Source organism: Heterodontus francisci, chromosome 25, assembly GCF_036365525.1.
Source record: "Heterodontus francisci isolate sHetFra1 chromosome 25, sHetFra1.hap1, whole genome shotgun sequence".
In the NCBI taxonomy this organism is placed as follows: Eukaryota; Metazoa; Chordata; class Chondrichthyes; order Heterodontiformes; family Heterodontidae; genus Heterodontus; species Heterodontus francisci.
The window spans coordinates 16,304,895-16,322,326 of record NC_090395.1 but is presented as its reverse complement, the minus strand read 5'-3'; the positions used below and the strand labels follow the sequence as shown (position 1 = coordinate 16,322,326).

Below are 17,432 nucleotides of genomic sequence, written 5' to 3'. Positions count from 1 at the left end.
GCAAAGTGGGAGGCAGAAGTGGACTTTCCAGGTAAGTGGAGATGGGTTTTTATTTCGCAGTTGTTATGACCAGGTGACAAAGGTGTCTCGGGGTCATTCTCAGCCTTCACCTGGTCTTACCGTAACAAGGTTTAATTTTAAATACACTGTTTTTAGCTCCCCCTTGGTGAATCCTTGTTCACTGCTTTCCAATTACAAGTCAAAGAAACCAGCACAAACAGGCTTTCTTAGGTTTAAAGAAGAAAAGTTGAAATGAATTAAACTTAAACTCTAATTTGGTTAACACCTATGGATACACGCCACGCCCCACGCTAGCATGCAAATGCGATACACACATGCAAATAGAGACAGAAAAGTGAAGAAATAAAGTGGGAAAGTTTGAGGCAATATCTGAAGAGTTGTTGTTACGGTTCTTCGAGCTCACTGTAGAGTCCTTGATTGTTGGTAGATCTTGCTTTTCATTGGGGCCCAGTATTCTTCTTAAACCTTGTTCATTGTCGGAGACTTTTCTCTCTTGCGGTTCATGTGTCTTCAGTGGATTCAGAGGCTTGAGAGAAAGAGATGGGATCTGACAGGAGAGGCTGTGGCGAGCCAGCCAGGAGAGATCTTCTCAGTCCAGGAGCAAACAGCTTTCTGCAGACTCAGTTCAAACTGTACAATTCAGGAAAAAACCCAGACTGCCAAGCAAGTTAGTCATGTGACTAACTGGTTTGACCACATCAGTTTGTGGATCGTATTAGAGCAGGGGATAGCTCCTTTGTTCCAAACACTGTCTGTTAAATATGCAAAAATGTCTTTCCAGTTTGGGGCCTGGCAAACCCTGGTCACAGGCCTTCTTATCTTCCCAGCGACAATTTGAAATTTAATGTCCATGTGGTAAAATTAATGTGCCTCATTCTTGGCAGGTGGGGGCCTGCATGACACAGTCATCAGATATTCAGGCTCACCGTTTTTGTACTCTATGCCTCTGTTTATAAATCCCAGGATCCCATATGTCTTATTAACCGCTTTTTCAATGTGCCATGCCACTTTCAATAATATGTGCTCATATACCCCAAGTCCCTCTGCTCCTGCACCCTCTTTAGAATTGCACCCTTTATTTTATATTGTCTCTCTTGTTCTTCCTAACAAAATGAATCACTTCACACTACTCTGCATTTAATTTCATCTGCCACTTGTCTGCCCATTCCACCAGCCTGTCTATGTCCTCTTGAAGTCTCTCACTATCCTCCTCACAGTTCACAATATTTCCAAATTTTCTGTCATCTGCAAATTTTGAAATTGTGCCCTGTACACCCAGGTCTAGGTTATTATTATACATCAAGAAAAGTGGTGGTCCTAGTACTCACCCTGGTTACCTTCCTCCATAACTGAAAAACAACCGTTCACCACTGCTCTGTTTCCTGTCACTCAACCAACTTGGTTACCATGCTGCCAGTGTCCTTTTATTCCATGGGCTTCAACTTTGCTGGTAAGCCTATTATAAGGCACTTTATCAAATGCCTTTTGTAAGTCCATATACACCACATTATCCTCATCAACCTTCTCTGTTTCCTCATCAAAAATATCAATTAACTTAAACACGATCTGCCTCAAACAACGTCTTCGCAGAACACCTCCGCTCTGTCTGCAAGCATGACCCCGAGCTTCCAGTTGTTTGCCATTTTAATTCACCACCCTGCTCTCACGCCCACATTTCTGTTCTCGTCCTGCTGCAGTGTTCCAGTGAAGCTCGAGGAACAGAACCTCATCTTCCAATTAAGCAATTTACAGCCTTCTGCACTCAACAATTCCTTCAACAATTTCAGACAATGACCCGGTCTTAAACTTGCTTTTCATGTTTTTGCTTTCAACAGAGTTAGTTATTATTCTGCTATTAAAATTCTGTCTGGACAGTGGCGCAGTGGTTTGCACTGCAGCCTCACAGCTCCAGCGAACTGGGTTCGATTCTGGGTACTGCCTGTGCGGAGTTTGCAAGTTCTCCCTGTGACTGTGTGGGTTTTCGCCGGGTGCTCCAGTTTCCTCCCACTGCCAAAGACTTGCAGGTTGATAGGTAAATTGGCCGTTGTAAATTTCCCCTAGTGGTAGGAATATGGGATTAATGTAGGATTAGTATAAATGGGTGGTTGATGGTCAGGACAGACTCGGTGGGCTGAAAGGCCTGTTTCAGTGCTGTATCTCTAAATAAAAAATAAATAAAACAAATGCTTTGCCTAATATGACCACTCTCTTTGCCTTTTGTTCCGTGACATCTTTGTCATTTAATCTCTTCTGCCCTCTGCTCTATCACACACCTTCCCTTTTGTTCTTCTCCCCCTCCCCTTTCATTTGCTGAAAATCTATTACATTTCTAACCTTTGCCAGTTCTGATGAAAAGTCATCAATCTGAAATATTAACTTTGTTTCTCTTTCCACAGATGCTGCCAGATCTGTTGAGTATTTCCTACACATTCTGTTTTTATTTACCAAATCCATGCTGGCTTTCCTTAATTAATTCACCTTTGTCTAAGCGACTTTGTCCCTGATTATTGTTTCTACAAGTTGTCCCACCACTGAGGTTAAACTGTTTGCAACGGGCAAGGTAAACAGTGGAAGAGACATGTTGTTTGATATGATCCGCCAGTCTTTGGGACGTACTGGCATTGAAATTCAAATACCACATTACTTATTTGTGTGATAGGCAGGACGTCTTTTTGGCTTGACAACAGCATGCTGTTAGTGGCAAACATCACACGTGTTGCTACTGCATAGTAGCAGCGTGAAACAGCTAGCTTCACCTGATGCTCAAATTTTTGGGATGCATTACCCTTCCAGGGTAACCTGAGGTAGACAGGGCACTTTTCAGGGCCGAAAATGATGGCCTTAGGCCCGTTCATAAGTCAAGCTGCCTGGTTTAAATTTCAAACAAAGCTTGGCAGTTAACCGTCAGTAACTGTAAACTGGTGCATTCTCCATGGCAACGCCTCTACCAATCAGAGTTCACTTGCCAACCAATCAGCATTCTCTTCTCATACAATATAAGTTGCTGTTTTCCCTTACATTGGTTATTCTTGCGGATTGTGCTGAGGAGTGCAAGACGACAAGAATTGACAACGTGTCTCTATTTTCCGCAATACTCAAGGTGTAACATTCACAATTCTCCAGTCCTCTGGCACCACCCTTGTATCTAAGGAGGGTTGAAGGATTATGGCCAATACCTCTGTAATTTCCACCCTTAGTATCCTCCAATGCATCTGATCCAGTCCTGGTGACTTATCAAATTTAAGTATAGCCCAGCCTTTCTAATACCTCCTCTTTATCAATTCAGTATCTCAACTATCGGCTCTTTCACTATGACTTTGACAGCATCTTCTTTCTTGGTAAAGGCGGATGTAAAGTACTCATTTAGCGCTCCAGCCATGCCCTCTGCCTCCATCTGTAAATCCCATTTTTGGTCCCTACTAGGCCCAACTCCTCCTTTTACCATCCTTTTATTATTTATATGCCTTTAGAAGACTTAGATTTCCTTTATGTTAGCTGTTGGCCTCTTCTCATGCTCTCGCTTTGCTGCTTTTTTTTTTCTTTTTTCACTTCCACTCTGAATTTTTTATATTCAGCCTGGAGCTCACTTGTATTGTCCACATGATATCTGCCATACACACCCTTTTTCTGCTTCATCTTACTCTCCAACTCTTGCACCATCCAGGACGCTCTGGCTTTGGTTGCCCTACCATCCCTGCTTCATGGCAATGTACCTCGACTGCACCTGAACCATCTCCTCTTTAAAGGCAGTCCATTGTTCCATTACAGCCTGTCAACCTTTGATTCTAATTTACACAGGACAGATCCACTTGACCCACCTCATTTCCCAGAACCAGATCCAGCAGTGCCTCCTTCCTCATTGGGTCAGAAACATAGTGATCAATAAGATTCTCCTGCAGAGTGGCAGACTTCAAGAAGACATAGACAGACTGACAGACTGGGCAGACATGTGGCAGAAGAAATCTAATGCAGGGAAATGTGAAGTGAAACATTTTGGTAGGAAGAACGAAGAGAGGCATTATAAAATAAAGATACAATTCAAAAAAGGGGTGAAGGAGGAGAGGGATCTGGGGATGTATGTGCACAAATCGTTGAAGGTGGCAGGGCAGGTTGAGAAAGTGTTTAATAAGACATACAGGATTCCGAGCTTTATAAATAGAGGCATCGAGTACAAAAGTGGGAACCTTTATAAAACACTGGTTCAGCCTCATCTGGAGTATTGTGTCCAATTCTGGGCACCGCACCTTAGGAAGGATGTGAAGGCGTTAGGGAAGGTGCAGAAAAGATTCATGAGAATGGTTCCAGGATGAGGGACTTCAGTTACGTGGATAGATTGGAGAAGCTGGGGCTGTTTTCCTTAGAGAAGAGAAGGTTGAGAGGAGATTTGATATGAACGATCAACTTGCCTCCTTCTGTGCTGTAAATATTCTGTGATTCTACGTTCGGCCTTCCCCCTCAGAGTGATCTGCAGCTGCTCAGTGACATCCTTGAGCCTGACACTACGAAGGCAACACACCAGACAAGATTTACATCTGCGGCCATAGAAACACCCTGTCTCTTCCTTTAACTATAGAATCCCCTATCACCATTCTGATGAGGGGTCACTGACTTGAAACGTTAACTCTGCTTCTCTCTCCACAGATGCTGACAGACCTGCAGAGTATTTCCAGCATTTCTTGTTTTATCTCCTATCACCATTGCTTTCCTAATCTTCCTCCTGGCCCACTGTACAGCTGAGCCAGTCATGGTGACGTGGACTTGGCTCAGGTTGCACTCACCAGTATTCAGAGCTCAATACTGGTTGGAGAGTGAGATGCACTCAGGAGACTCCTGCACTACATGCCTGTTCCTCCTTGACTGCCTGGTGGTCACCCATTCCCTCTCAGCCTGCATACCCTTAGGTTGCAGGGTAACCACCTCCAGAATCTTACTATCCACAAAAATCTCAGCCTCACGGATGTGCTGCAGTGATGCCAGCTACTGCTCAAGCACCAAAACACAGAGCTCAAGCTCCTCCAGCTGACAACACTTCCTGCACGTGTGGTTGTCCAGGACACAAGAAGTGTCCTGGAGTTCCCACAAATGGTACAGGATGTGCATAGCAGAGGACTGAGGAGTGGAATAGAATACAAGGAGGTGGAACTCTTGCTTCAGCGATACAAAGCCCTGGTTAGACCACACCTGGAATACAGTGAGCAATTCCTGAAACTACACCTTAGGAAGGATATATTGGCCTTGGAGGGATTGCAGCGTAGATTTACCAGAATGATACCTGGACTCCAGCAGTTAAATTATGAGGTGAGATTACGCAAACTAGGGTTGTATTCCCTGGAATTTAGAAGATTAAAGATGATTTGATTGAAGATTTCAAAAAATTAATGGGAACAGAGAGGGCATATTGGGAGAAAGTATGTACCCCTGGTTGGGGCAGTCAAGGAATGTGGGTATAGTCAAAAGATTAGAGTGAAATTAGCAAATATTTCTTCACACAAGAGGTGGTAGAGGTTTGGAACTCTCTTCTACAAAGGAAATTGATGCTGGAACAGTTGCTTGTTTTAAAAATAAGAGTGATAGGTTTTTGTTATCCAGAGAAATTAAGGGATTTGGGGCAAAGGTGGATATACGGAGTTAAGTCCAAGATCAGCCATGATCTCATTGAACAGCAGAACAGGATTTTGTTGTTGTGTGATTGCCATTAAGAGTAATGTACCTCTAAGATCTTAGTATGCTAATGAAATAAGTAGATGGATGCAGTCATGTGACTGTCAGTGTGATAGACAGGACGTCTTTTTGGCCTGACGCAGCATGCTGTTAGTGGCAAACACCACACCACACTGCTACTATAACACCAAGAAGCAAGTTCTGTAAATAGTTAGCTCTGCACTGTATCTGTTGTTATCTGTTAATAAACCTGTTTGAGGTCTTCAAAAACCTAGACTCCATGCATCTCATTTATGTTGCATCAGACAACATAAAAAGTTTCTCATGACATCTGCGTCAGATTGTGATGTTGAATCTGCGGGTGATTGTGATGTGGATTCTGTGGGTGATTGTGATTTGGATTCTGCATGAGATTGTGATGTTGAATTCTGTGGATGATTGAGATATGGATTCTGTGGGTGATTGTGATGTGGATTCTGTGGGTGATTGTGATTTGGATTTTGTGTGAGATTGTGATGTGGATTCTGCGGGTGATTGTGATGTGGATTCTGCGGGTGATTGTGATATAGATTCTGTGTGAGATTGTGATTTGGATTGTGTGTGTGATTGTGATGTGGATTCTGTGTGAGATTGTGATGTGGATTGTGTGTGAGATTGTGATGTGGATTCTGTGGGGGATTGTGATGTGGATTCTGTGGGTGATTGTGATGTGGATTCTGTGGGTGATTGTGATGTGGATTCTGTGTGAGATTGTGATGTGGATTCTGTTGGTGATTGTGATGTGGATTCTGTGGGTGATTGTGATTTGGATTCTGTGGGTGATTGTGATTTGGATTCTGTGGGTGATTGTGATGTGAATTCTGTGTGAGATTGTGATTTGGATTCTGTGTGATATTGTGATGTGGATTGTGTGTGAGATTGTGATGTGGACTCTGTGTGGGATTGTGATGTGGATTCTGTGTGTGATTGTGATGTGGATTCTGTGGGTGATTGTGATTTGGATTCTGTGTGTGATTGTGATTTGGATTGTGTGTGTGATTGTGATGTGGATTCTGTGTGAAATTGTGCTGTGGATTCTGTGTGAGATTGTGATGTGGATTGTGTGTGAGATTGTGATGTGGATTCTGTGTGGGATTGTGATGTGGATTCTGTGTGTGATTGTGATGTGGATTCTGTGTGAGATTGTGATGTGGATTCTGTGGGTGATTGCGATTTGGATTCTGTGTGAGATTGTGATTTGGATTCTGTGTGAGATTGTGATGTGGATTCTGTGTGTGATTGTGATGTGGATTCTGTGGGTGATTGTGATTTGGATTCTGTGTGTGATTGTGATTTGGATTCTGTGTGTGATTGTGATGTGGATTCTGTGTGAAATTGTGCTGTGGATTCTGTGTGAGATTGTGATGTGGATTGTGTGTGAGATTGTGATGTGGATTCTGTGTGGGATTGTAATGTGGATTGTGTGTGTGATTGTGATGTGGATTCTGTGTGGATCGTGATGTTGATTCTGTGTGTGATTGTGATGTGAATTCTGTGTGAGATTGTGATGTGGATTCTGTGGGTGATTGCGATTTGGATTCTGTGTGAGATTGTGATTTGGATTCTGTGTGAGATTGTGATTTGGATTCTGTGGGTGATTGTGATTTGGATTCTGTGGGTGATTGTGATTTGGATTCTGTGTGTGATTGTGATGTGGATTCTGTGTGGGATTGTGATGTGGATTCTGTGTGGGATTGTGATGTGGATTCTGTGTGTGATTGTGATGTGGATTCTGTGTGAGATTGTGATGTGGATTCTGTGTGAGATTGTGATTTGGATTCTGTGGGTGATTGCGATTTGGATTCTGTGTGAGATTGTGATTTGGATTCTGTGTGAGATTGTGATTTGGATTCTGTGTGTGATTGTGATGCAGATTCTGGGCTGGATTTTGTGATGGAGATGGGTTCCCGGTACCGGGTCGAAAAGGAAGGTGGGGGATGGGTTGGGAACCCTGCCTCTGCCTTTTAGTGCCCTACCTCCCCCAGGGAGCGATCCTCCAGTCTTTTTAAATCAATGTTTCATGAACTGGGATCTCTGTCCCTTTAAAGATGGTGATCCCACCTCCAAGAGCTGCTAGGCAATCAGTGGGCCAGAAGCTCAGTAGTATTGGCAACACCACCAGGAGCTGTGGCCACTGCCGGTACTGTAAAGGTCTTGGACACAGGCCCAGCGTCAGAACCCTGGAGCATAGGTAGATGAGGTGGGGTTGCCAGGGCCAGTCCGGAATGACCCAACAAAGGGGGAGTGGGGGCAGGTTGGTCATGCAGTCCGGGGGAAGGGGTTCCTGGGGGTAAACTAGTTCCCGGTGGGGGTCCTCCGTGGGCCACAGATTGCCGACGTAGGGAGCCTCCGCCAAGCCCACAGGGTGGGCACCTCAAATTGCAAGGCATTCTCCTTGCGTGGCAGAAGCACCCCCCTCCCCCCTGTACGATCCCAATTGGCCTCTGGGTGGGAAGGCCATTGTCAGCCTATTCTGACCTCAGGAAGATCAGTTGGTGACGGGGAGGCGACGGGTCCTCTGCCCCTCCCATCATGATTCTCCATGCCCCCATGTCTCTGACCCCACCTCGGCGGTGGGGGTGGGGGTGGGGGGCGGTGGGGGGGCCATAAAATCCTGGCCGCTGTGTGAGATTGCGATGTGAATTCTGTGGGAGACTCAGTGGTGAGGAACACCGTGTGAGAGGAACAGTGTGGTTGTTCAAGCTGTAATCCTAAAGCCATCTCTCTCCAGTACTGAGATAGATGGTAACGTATTGGCTGAGGGGCAATCCTCAAGCATGGGTCAACATGAGGAGGCATGTACTTCCATGCACCACTACAGCCAGTACAGGGATTGACCCCACGCTTTTGGTGTCATTCTACATCACAAACTGGCCAGCTAGCGAACTGAGCCAACCGGACAATGCAGAATATGATGAATATACCTGTTGTACGAGGCTGATGATGTGGACTGTGTTGTCTCTTTCCATGTTCTCCAATCTGTCATGGAGTTCACCGATTCTATTCACATCTGCACTCTGGGTAAACACAGAATATTTTTAATATCACAGACTGGACGCTGCATTACCATACACTGACTGGGCCATTCCCGTACTACATCACACACCAGACACAGTTTGTACTCTATAAATCAAGATCATCAAGTAAAGAGTCCAGATTGATTGATAGAGTGTAGAACAGCTAAAGAAATTGCACAGAACATAAACATGAAAAATGTTAATATGCTGTAATATAAATTTAATCATTAAAGAGATTTTCAGGAGTTCAAGCAAGAATTTAGCCCTCTCATGGTGACGCACCAATTCAATCACAGGATGTGGTATTATACACCAACAATACTGATTACACCCGTCTGAATGGGAAACACAGGTCATTGATTTATCATTTCATTATTGTTCATTTTACTGTTACTAATTCAGCTCTGTCACTGCTACCTCCCAGTGCGTGCGATATCCAAACACTGATCCCATGTGTGTGATATATAGACACTGTACCTCGTGTGTGATATATACATTCTGTACCTCGTGTGTGTGATACAGTTACTGTACCCCCGCATGTATGATATACAGATACTGTACACTGTGTGTACGATAAACAGATAGTATTTACCCTGAATGTAATATATGGCTACTGTCCCCCATGTGTGTGACATATAGACACTGTACCCCCATGTGTGTGATATATAGATACTGTCCCCCATGTGTGTGACATATAGATACTGTCCCCCATGTGTGTGATATTTAGATACTGTCCCCCATGTGTGTGATATATAGATACTGTCCCCGTGTGTGTGATATACAGACAGTGTACCCCCGTGTGTGTGACACACAGACACAGTACCCCGTGTGTGTGACATACAGACACTGTATCCCGTGTGTGTGATATACAGACACTGTCCCCCGTGTGTGTGATATACAGACACTGTCCCCCATGTGTGTGATATACAGACACTGTACCCCATGCGTGTGACATACAGACACTGTCCCCCATGTGTGTGATATACAGACACTGTCCCCCATGTGTTTGATATACAGACACTGTACCCCTGTGTGTGTGACATACAGACACTGTACCCTGTGTGTGTGACATATAGATACTGTCCCCCATGTGTGTGATATATAGATACTGTCCCCCATGTGTGTGTGACATACAGACACTGTACCCCATGTGTGTGATATACAGACACTGTCCCCCGTGTGTGTGACATATAGATACTGTCCCCCATGTGTGTGACATATAGACACAGTGCCCCATGTGTGTGACATACAGACACTGTACCCCATGTGTGTGATATATAGATACTTTCCCCCATGTGTGTGAGGTATAGATACTGTCCCCCATGAGTGTGACATATAGATACTGTCCCCCATGTGTGTGACAAATAGACACTGTACCCCATGTGTGTGATGTATAGACACTGTCCCCCATGTGTGTGATATACAGAAACTGTACCTCATGTGTGTGACATATAGATACTTTCCCCCGTGTGTATGACATATAGACACTGTACCCCATGTGTGTGACATACAGACACTGTCCCCCATGTGTGTGATATGCAGATACTGTCCCCCATGTGTGTGAGATACAGACACTGTCCCCCATGTGTGTGTGACATACAGACACTGTACCCCGTGTGTGTGATATACAGATACTGTCCCCCATGTGTGTGATATATAGATACTGTCCCCCATGCGTGTGTGACAGACACTGTACCCCGTGTGTGTGATATACAGACACTGTCCCCCATGTGTTTGATATACAGACACTGTACCCCTGTGTGTGTGACATACAGACACTATACCCTGTGTGTGTGACATATAGATACTGTCCCCCATGTGTGTGATATATAGATACTGTCCCCCATGTGTGTGTGACATACAGACACTGTACCCCATGTGTGTGACATATAGATGCTGTCCCCCATGTGTGTGACATATAGATACTGTCCCCCATGTGTGTGATATTTAGATACTGTCCCCCATGTGTGTGATATATAGATACTGTCCCCCATGTGTGTGATATATAGATACTGTCCCCGTGTGTGTGATATACAGACAGTGTACCCCCGTGTGTGTGACATACAGACACAGTACCCCGTGTGTGTGACATACAGACACTGTACCCCGTGTGTGTGATACACAGACACTGACCCCCGTGTGTGTGATATACAGACACTGTCCCCCATGTGTGTGATATACAGACACTGTACCCCATGCGTGTGACATACAGACACTGTCCCCCATGTGTGTGATATACAGACACTGTCCCCCATGTGTTTGATATACAGGCACTGTACCCCTGTGTGTGTGACATACAGACACTGTACCCTGTGTGTGTGACATATAGATACTGTCCCCCATGTGTGTGATATATAGATACTGTCCCCCATGTGTGTGTGACATACAGACACTGTACCCCATGTGTATGACATATAGATACTGTCCCCCATGTGTGTGACATATAGATACTGTCCCCCATGTGTGTGATATATAGATACTGTCCCCCATGTGTGTCATATATAGATACTGTCCCCCGTGTGTGTGATATACAGACAGTGTACCCCCGTGTGTGTGACATACAGACACAGTACCCCGTGTGTGTGACATACAGACACCGTACCCCGTGTGTGTGATATTCAGACACTGTCACCCGTGTGTGTGACATACAGACAGTGTACCCCCGTGTGTGTGACATACAGAACTGTCCCCCGTGTGTGTGACATACAGACACTGTCCCCCAAGTGTGTGATATACAGACACTGTACCCCATGCGTGTGACATACAGACACTGTCCCCCATGTGTGCGATATACAGACACTGTCCCCCATGTGTGTGAGATATAGACACTGTACCCCATGTGTGTGACATATAGATACTGTCCCCCATGTGTGTGAGATATAGACACAGTACCCCCGTGTGTGTGACATACAGACACTGTCCCCCATGTGTGTGCTAAACAGACACAGTACCCCATGTGTGTGACATACAGACACTGTCCCCCTTGTGTGTGATATATGGACACTGTCCCCCGTGTGTGTGACATACAGACACTGTCCCCCGTGTGTGTGACATACAGACACTGTTCCCCGTGTGTGTGATATACAGACACTGTCCCCCGTGTGTGTGACATACAGACACTGTCCCCCATGTGTGTGAGATATAGACAATGTCCCCCATGGGTGTGACATACAGACACTGTCCCCCATGTGTGTGACATACAGACACTGTCCCCCATGTGTGTGACATATAGACACTGTACAGCATGTGTGTGATATACAGACACTGTCCCCCATGTGTGTGATATACAGACAATGTCCCCCATGTGTGTGACATACAGACACTGTACCCCCCGTGTGTGTGAGATATAGACACTGTACCCCCATGTGTGTGACATACAGACACTGTACCCCCGTGTGTGTGAGATATAGACACTGTACCCCATGTGTGTGACATATAGACACTGTCCCCCATGTGTGTGACATACAGACACTGTCCCCCATGTGTGTGATATACAGACACTGTCCCCCAAGTGTATGAGATAGAGACACTGTACCCCATGTCTGTGTGACATACAGACACTGTACCCCATGTGTGTGATATACAGATACTGTCCCCCATGTGTGTGATATATAGATACTGTCCCCCATGTGTGTGTGACATACAGACACTGTACCCCGTGTGTGTGATATACAGACACTGTCCCCCGTGTGTTTGATATGCAGACACTGTACCCCTGTGTGTGTGACATACAGACACTGTCCCCCGTGTGTTTGATATACAGACACTGTACCCCCGTGTGTGTGACATACAGACACAGTACCCCGTGTGTGTGACATACAGACACTGTACCCCGTGTGTGTGACATACAGACACAGTACCCCGTGTGTGTGACATACAGACACTGTCCCCCGTGTGTGTGACATACAGACACTGTCCCCCATGTGTGTGATATACAGACACTGTACCCCATGCGTGTGACATACAGACACTGTCTCCCATGTCTGTGATATACAGACACTTTCCCCCTTGTGTTTGATATACAGACACTGTACCACTGTGTGTGTGACATACAGACACTGTACCCTGTGTGTGTGACAGATAGATACTGTCCCCCATGTGTGTGATATATAGAAACTGTCCCCCATGTGTGTGTGACATACAGACACTGTACCCCATGTGTGTGACATATAGATGCTGTCCCCCATGTGTGTGATATATAGATACTGTCCCCCATGTGTGTGAGATATAGACACTGTACCCCATGTGTGTGACATAGAGATACTGTCCCCCAGGTGTGTGAGATATAGACACAGTACCCCCGTGTGTGTGACATACAGACACTGTCCCCCATGTGTGTGCTATACAGACACAGTACCCCATGTGTGTGACATACAGACACTGTCCCCCATGTGTGTGATATACGGACACTGTCCCCCGTGAGTGTGACATACAGACACTGTCCCCCGTGTGTGTGATATACAGACACTGTCCCCCGTGTGTGTGACATACAGACACTGTCCCCCATGTGTGTGAGATATAGACAATGTCCCCCATGGGTGTGACATGCAGACACTGTCCCCCATGTGTGTGACATACAGACACTGTCCCCCATGTGTGTGACATATAGACACTGTACAGCATGTGTGTGATATACAGACACTGACCCCCGTGTGTGTGATATACAGACACTGTCCCCCATGTGTGTGATATACAGACACTGTACCCCATGCGTGTGACATACAGACACTGTCCCCCATGTGTGTGATATACGGACACTGTCCCCCGTGTGTGTGACATACAGACACTGTCCCCCGTGTGTGTGATATACAGACACTGTCCCCCGTGTGTGTGACATACAGACACTGTCCCCCATGTGTGTGAGATATAGACAATGTCCCCCATGGGTGTGACATGCAGACACTGTCCCCCGTGTGTGTGACATACAGACACAGTACCCCGTGTGTGTGACATACAGACACTGTACCCCGTGTGTGTGATACACAGACACTGACCCCCGTGTGTGTGATATACAGACACTGTCCCCCATGTGTGTGATATACAGACACTGTACCCCATGCGTGTGACATACAGACACTGTCCCCCATGTGTGTGATATACAGACACTGTCCCCCATGTGTTTGATATACAGGCACTGTACCCCTGTGTGTGTGACATACAGACACTGTACCCTGTGTGTGTGACATATAGATACTGTCCCCCATGTGTGTGATATATAGATACTGTCCCCCATGTGTGTGTGACATACAGACACTGTACCCCATGTGTATGACATATAGATACTGTCCCCCATGTGTGTGACATATAGATACTGTCCCCCATGTGTGTGATATATAGATACTGTCCCCCATGTGTGTCATATATAGATACTGTCCCCCGTGTGTGTGATATACAGACAGTGTACCCCCGTGTGTGTGACATACAGACACAGTACCCCGTGTGTGTGACATACAGACACCGTACCCCGTGTGTGTGATATTCAGACACTGTCACCCGTGTGTGTGACATACAGACAGTGTACCCCCGTGTGTGTGACATACAGAACTGTCCCCCGTGTGTGTGACATACAGACACTGTCCCCCAAGTGTGTGATATACAGACACTGTACCCCATGCGTGTGACATACAGACACTGTCCCCCATGTGTGCGATATACAGACACTGTCCCCCATGTGTGTGAGATATAGACACTGTACCCCATGTGTGTGACATATAGATACTGTCCCCCATGTGTGTGAGATATAGACACAGTACCCCCGTGTGTGTGACATACAGACACTGTCCCCCATGTGTGTGCTAAACAGACACAGTACCCCATGTGTGTGACATACAGACACTGTCCCCCTTGTGTGTGATATATGGACACTGTCCCCCGTGTGTGTGACATACAGACACTGTCCCCCGTGTGTGTGACATACAGACACTGTTCCCCGTGTGTGTGATATACAGACACTGTCCCCCGTGTGTGTGACATACAGACACTGTCCCCCATGTGTGTGAGATATAGACAATGTCCCCCATGGGTGTGACATACAGACACTGTCCCCCATGTGTGTGACATACAGACACTGTCCCCCATGTGTGTGACATATAGACACTGTACAGCATGTGTGTGATATACAGACACTGTCCCCCATGTGTGTGATATACAGACAATGTCCCCCATGTGTGTGACATACAGACACTGTACCCCCCGTGTGTGTGAGATATAGACACTGTACCCCCATGTGTGTGACATACAGACACTGTACCCCCGTGTGTGTGAGATATAGACACTGTACCCCATGTGTGTGACATATAGACACTGTCCCCCATGTGTGTGACATACAGACACTGTCCCCCATGTGTGTGATATACAGACACTGTCCCCCAAGTGTATGAGATAGAGACACTGTACCCCATGTCTGTGTGACATACAGACACTGTACCCCATGTGTGTGATATACAGATACTGTCCCCCATGTGTGTGATATATAGATACTGTCCCCCATGTGTGTGTGACATACAGACACTGTACCCCGTGTGTGTGATATACAGACACTGTCCCCCGTGTGTTTGATATGCAGACACTGTACCCCTGTGTGTGTGACATACAGACACTGTCCCCCGTGTGTTTGATATACAGACACTGTACCCCCGTGTGTGTGACATACAGACACAGTACCCCGTGTGTGTGACATACAGACACTGTACCCCGTGTGTGTGACATACAGACACAGTACCCCGTGTGTGTGACATACAGACACTGTCCCCCGTGTGTGTGACATACAGACACTGTCCCCCATGTGTGTGATATACAGACACTGTACCCCATGCGTGTGACATACAGACACTGTCTCCCATGTCTGTGATATACAGACACTTTCCCCCTTGTGTTTGATATACAGACACTGTACCACTGTGTGTGTGACATACAGACACTGTACCCTGTGTGTGTGACATATAGATACTGTCCCCCATGTGTGTGATATATAGAAACTGTCCCCCATGTGTGTGTGACATACAGACACTGTACCCCATGTGTGTGACATATAGATGCTGTCCCCCATGTGTGTGATATATAGATACTGTCCCCCATGTGTGTGAGATATAGACACTGTACCCCATGTGTGTGACATAGAGATACTGTCCCCCAGGTGTGTGAGATATAGACACAGTACCCCCGTGTGTGTGACATACAGACACTGTCCCCCATGTGTGTGCTATACAGACACAGTACCCCATGTGTGTGACATACAGACACTGTCCCCCATGTGTGTGATATACGGACACTGTCCCCCGTGTGTGTGACATACAGACACTGTCCCCCGGGTGTGTGATATACAGACACTGTCCCCCGTGTGTGTGACATACAGACACTGTCCCCCATGTGTGTGAGATATAGACAATGTCCCCCATGGGTGTGACATGCAGACACTGTCCCCCATGTGTGTGACATACAGACACTGTCCCCCATGTGTGTGACATATAGACACTGTACAGCATGTGTGTGATATACAGACACAGTCCCCCATGTGTGTGATATACAGACAATGTCCCCCATGTGTGTGACATACAGACACTGTACCCCCCGTGTGTGTGAGATATAGACACTGTACCCCCATGTGTGTGACATACAGACACTGTACCCCCGTGTGTGTGAGATATAGACACTGTACCCCATGTGTGTGACATATAGACACTGTCCCCCATGTGTGTGACATACAGACACTTTCCCCCATGTGTGTGATATACAGATACTGTCCCCCATGTGTGTGTGACATAGACACTGTACCCTTTGTGTGTGACATATAGATACTGTCCCCCATGTGTGTGATATATAGATACTGTCCCCCATGTGTGTGTGACATACAGACACTGTACCCCATGTGTGTGACATATAGATGCTGTCCCCCATGTGTGTGATATATAGATACTGTCCCCCATGTGTGTGACATATAGATACTGTCCCCCATGAGTGTGATATATAGATACTGTCCCCCATGTGTGTGATATATAGATACTGTCCCCCGTGTGTGTGATATACAGACAGTGTACCCCCGTGTGTGTGACATACAGACACAGTACCCCGTGTGTGTGACATACAGACACTGTACCCCGTGTGTGTGATATACAGACAGTGTCCCCCGTGTGTGATATACAGTGTACCCCCGTGTGTTTGACATACAGACACTGTCCCCGTGTGTGTGACATACAGACACTGTCCCCCATGTGTGTGATATACAGACACTGTACCCCATGCGTGTGACATACAGACACTGTCTCCCATGTGTGTGATATACAGACACTGTCCCCCGTGTGTTTGATATACAGACACTGTACCACTGTGTGTGTGACAAACAGACACTGTACCCTGTGTGTGTGACATATAGATACTGTCCCCCATGTGTGTGATATATAGATACTGTCCCCCATGTGTGTGTGACATACAGACACTGTACCCCATGTGTGTGACATATAGATGCTGTCCCCCATGTGTGTGATATATAGATACTGTCCCCCATGTGTGTGACATATAGATACTGTCCCCCATGTGTGTGATATACAGACATTGTACCCCCGTGTGTGTGATATACAGACACTGTCCCCCGTGTGTGTGATATACAGACAGTGTACCCCCGTGTGTGTGACAGACAGACACTGTCCCCCGTGTGTGTGACATACAGACACTGTCCGCCATGTGTGTGATATACAG

The 17,432-nt window shown here is 46.2% G+C and overlaps 1 protein-coding gene across 5 annotated transcripts in view; it reads right to left on the bottom strand.

The window, feature by feature from the left end:
- cacna1sa (calcium channel, voltage-dependent, L type, alpha 1S subunit, a) overlaps nt 1-17,432 on the bottom strand; it is a 722,633-nt gene that overhangs the window by 1,182 nt on the left and 704,019 nt on the right. For 4 of the 5 annotated variants that reach the window (XM_068056917.1, XM_068056913.1, XM_068056914.1 and 1 more), the window contains one exon: nt 8,646-8,738. In XM_068056917.1, coding sequence (XP_067913018.1) covers nt 8,646-8,738 — 93 coding nt within the window. Of the gene's footprint in view, nt 1-4,427; nt 4,521-8,645; nt 8,739-17,432 lie in introns of all 5 variants that reach the window. The other variant, XR_010977454.1, reaches the window with a different exon arrangement.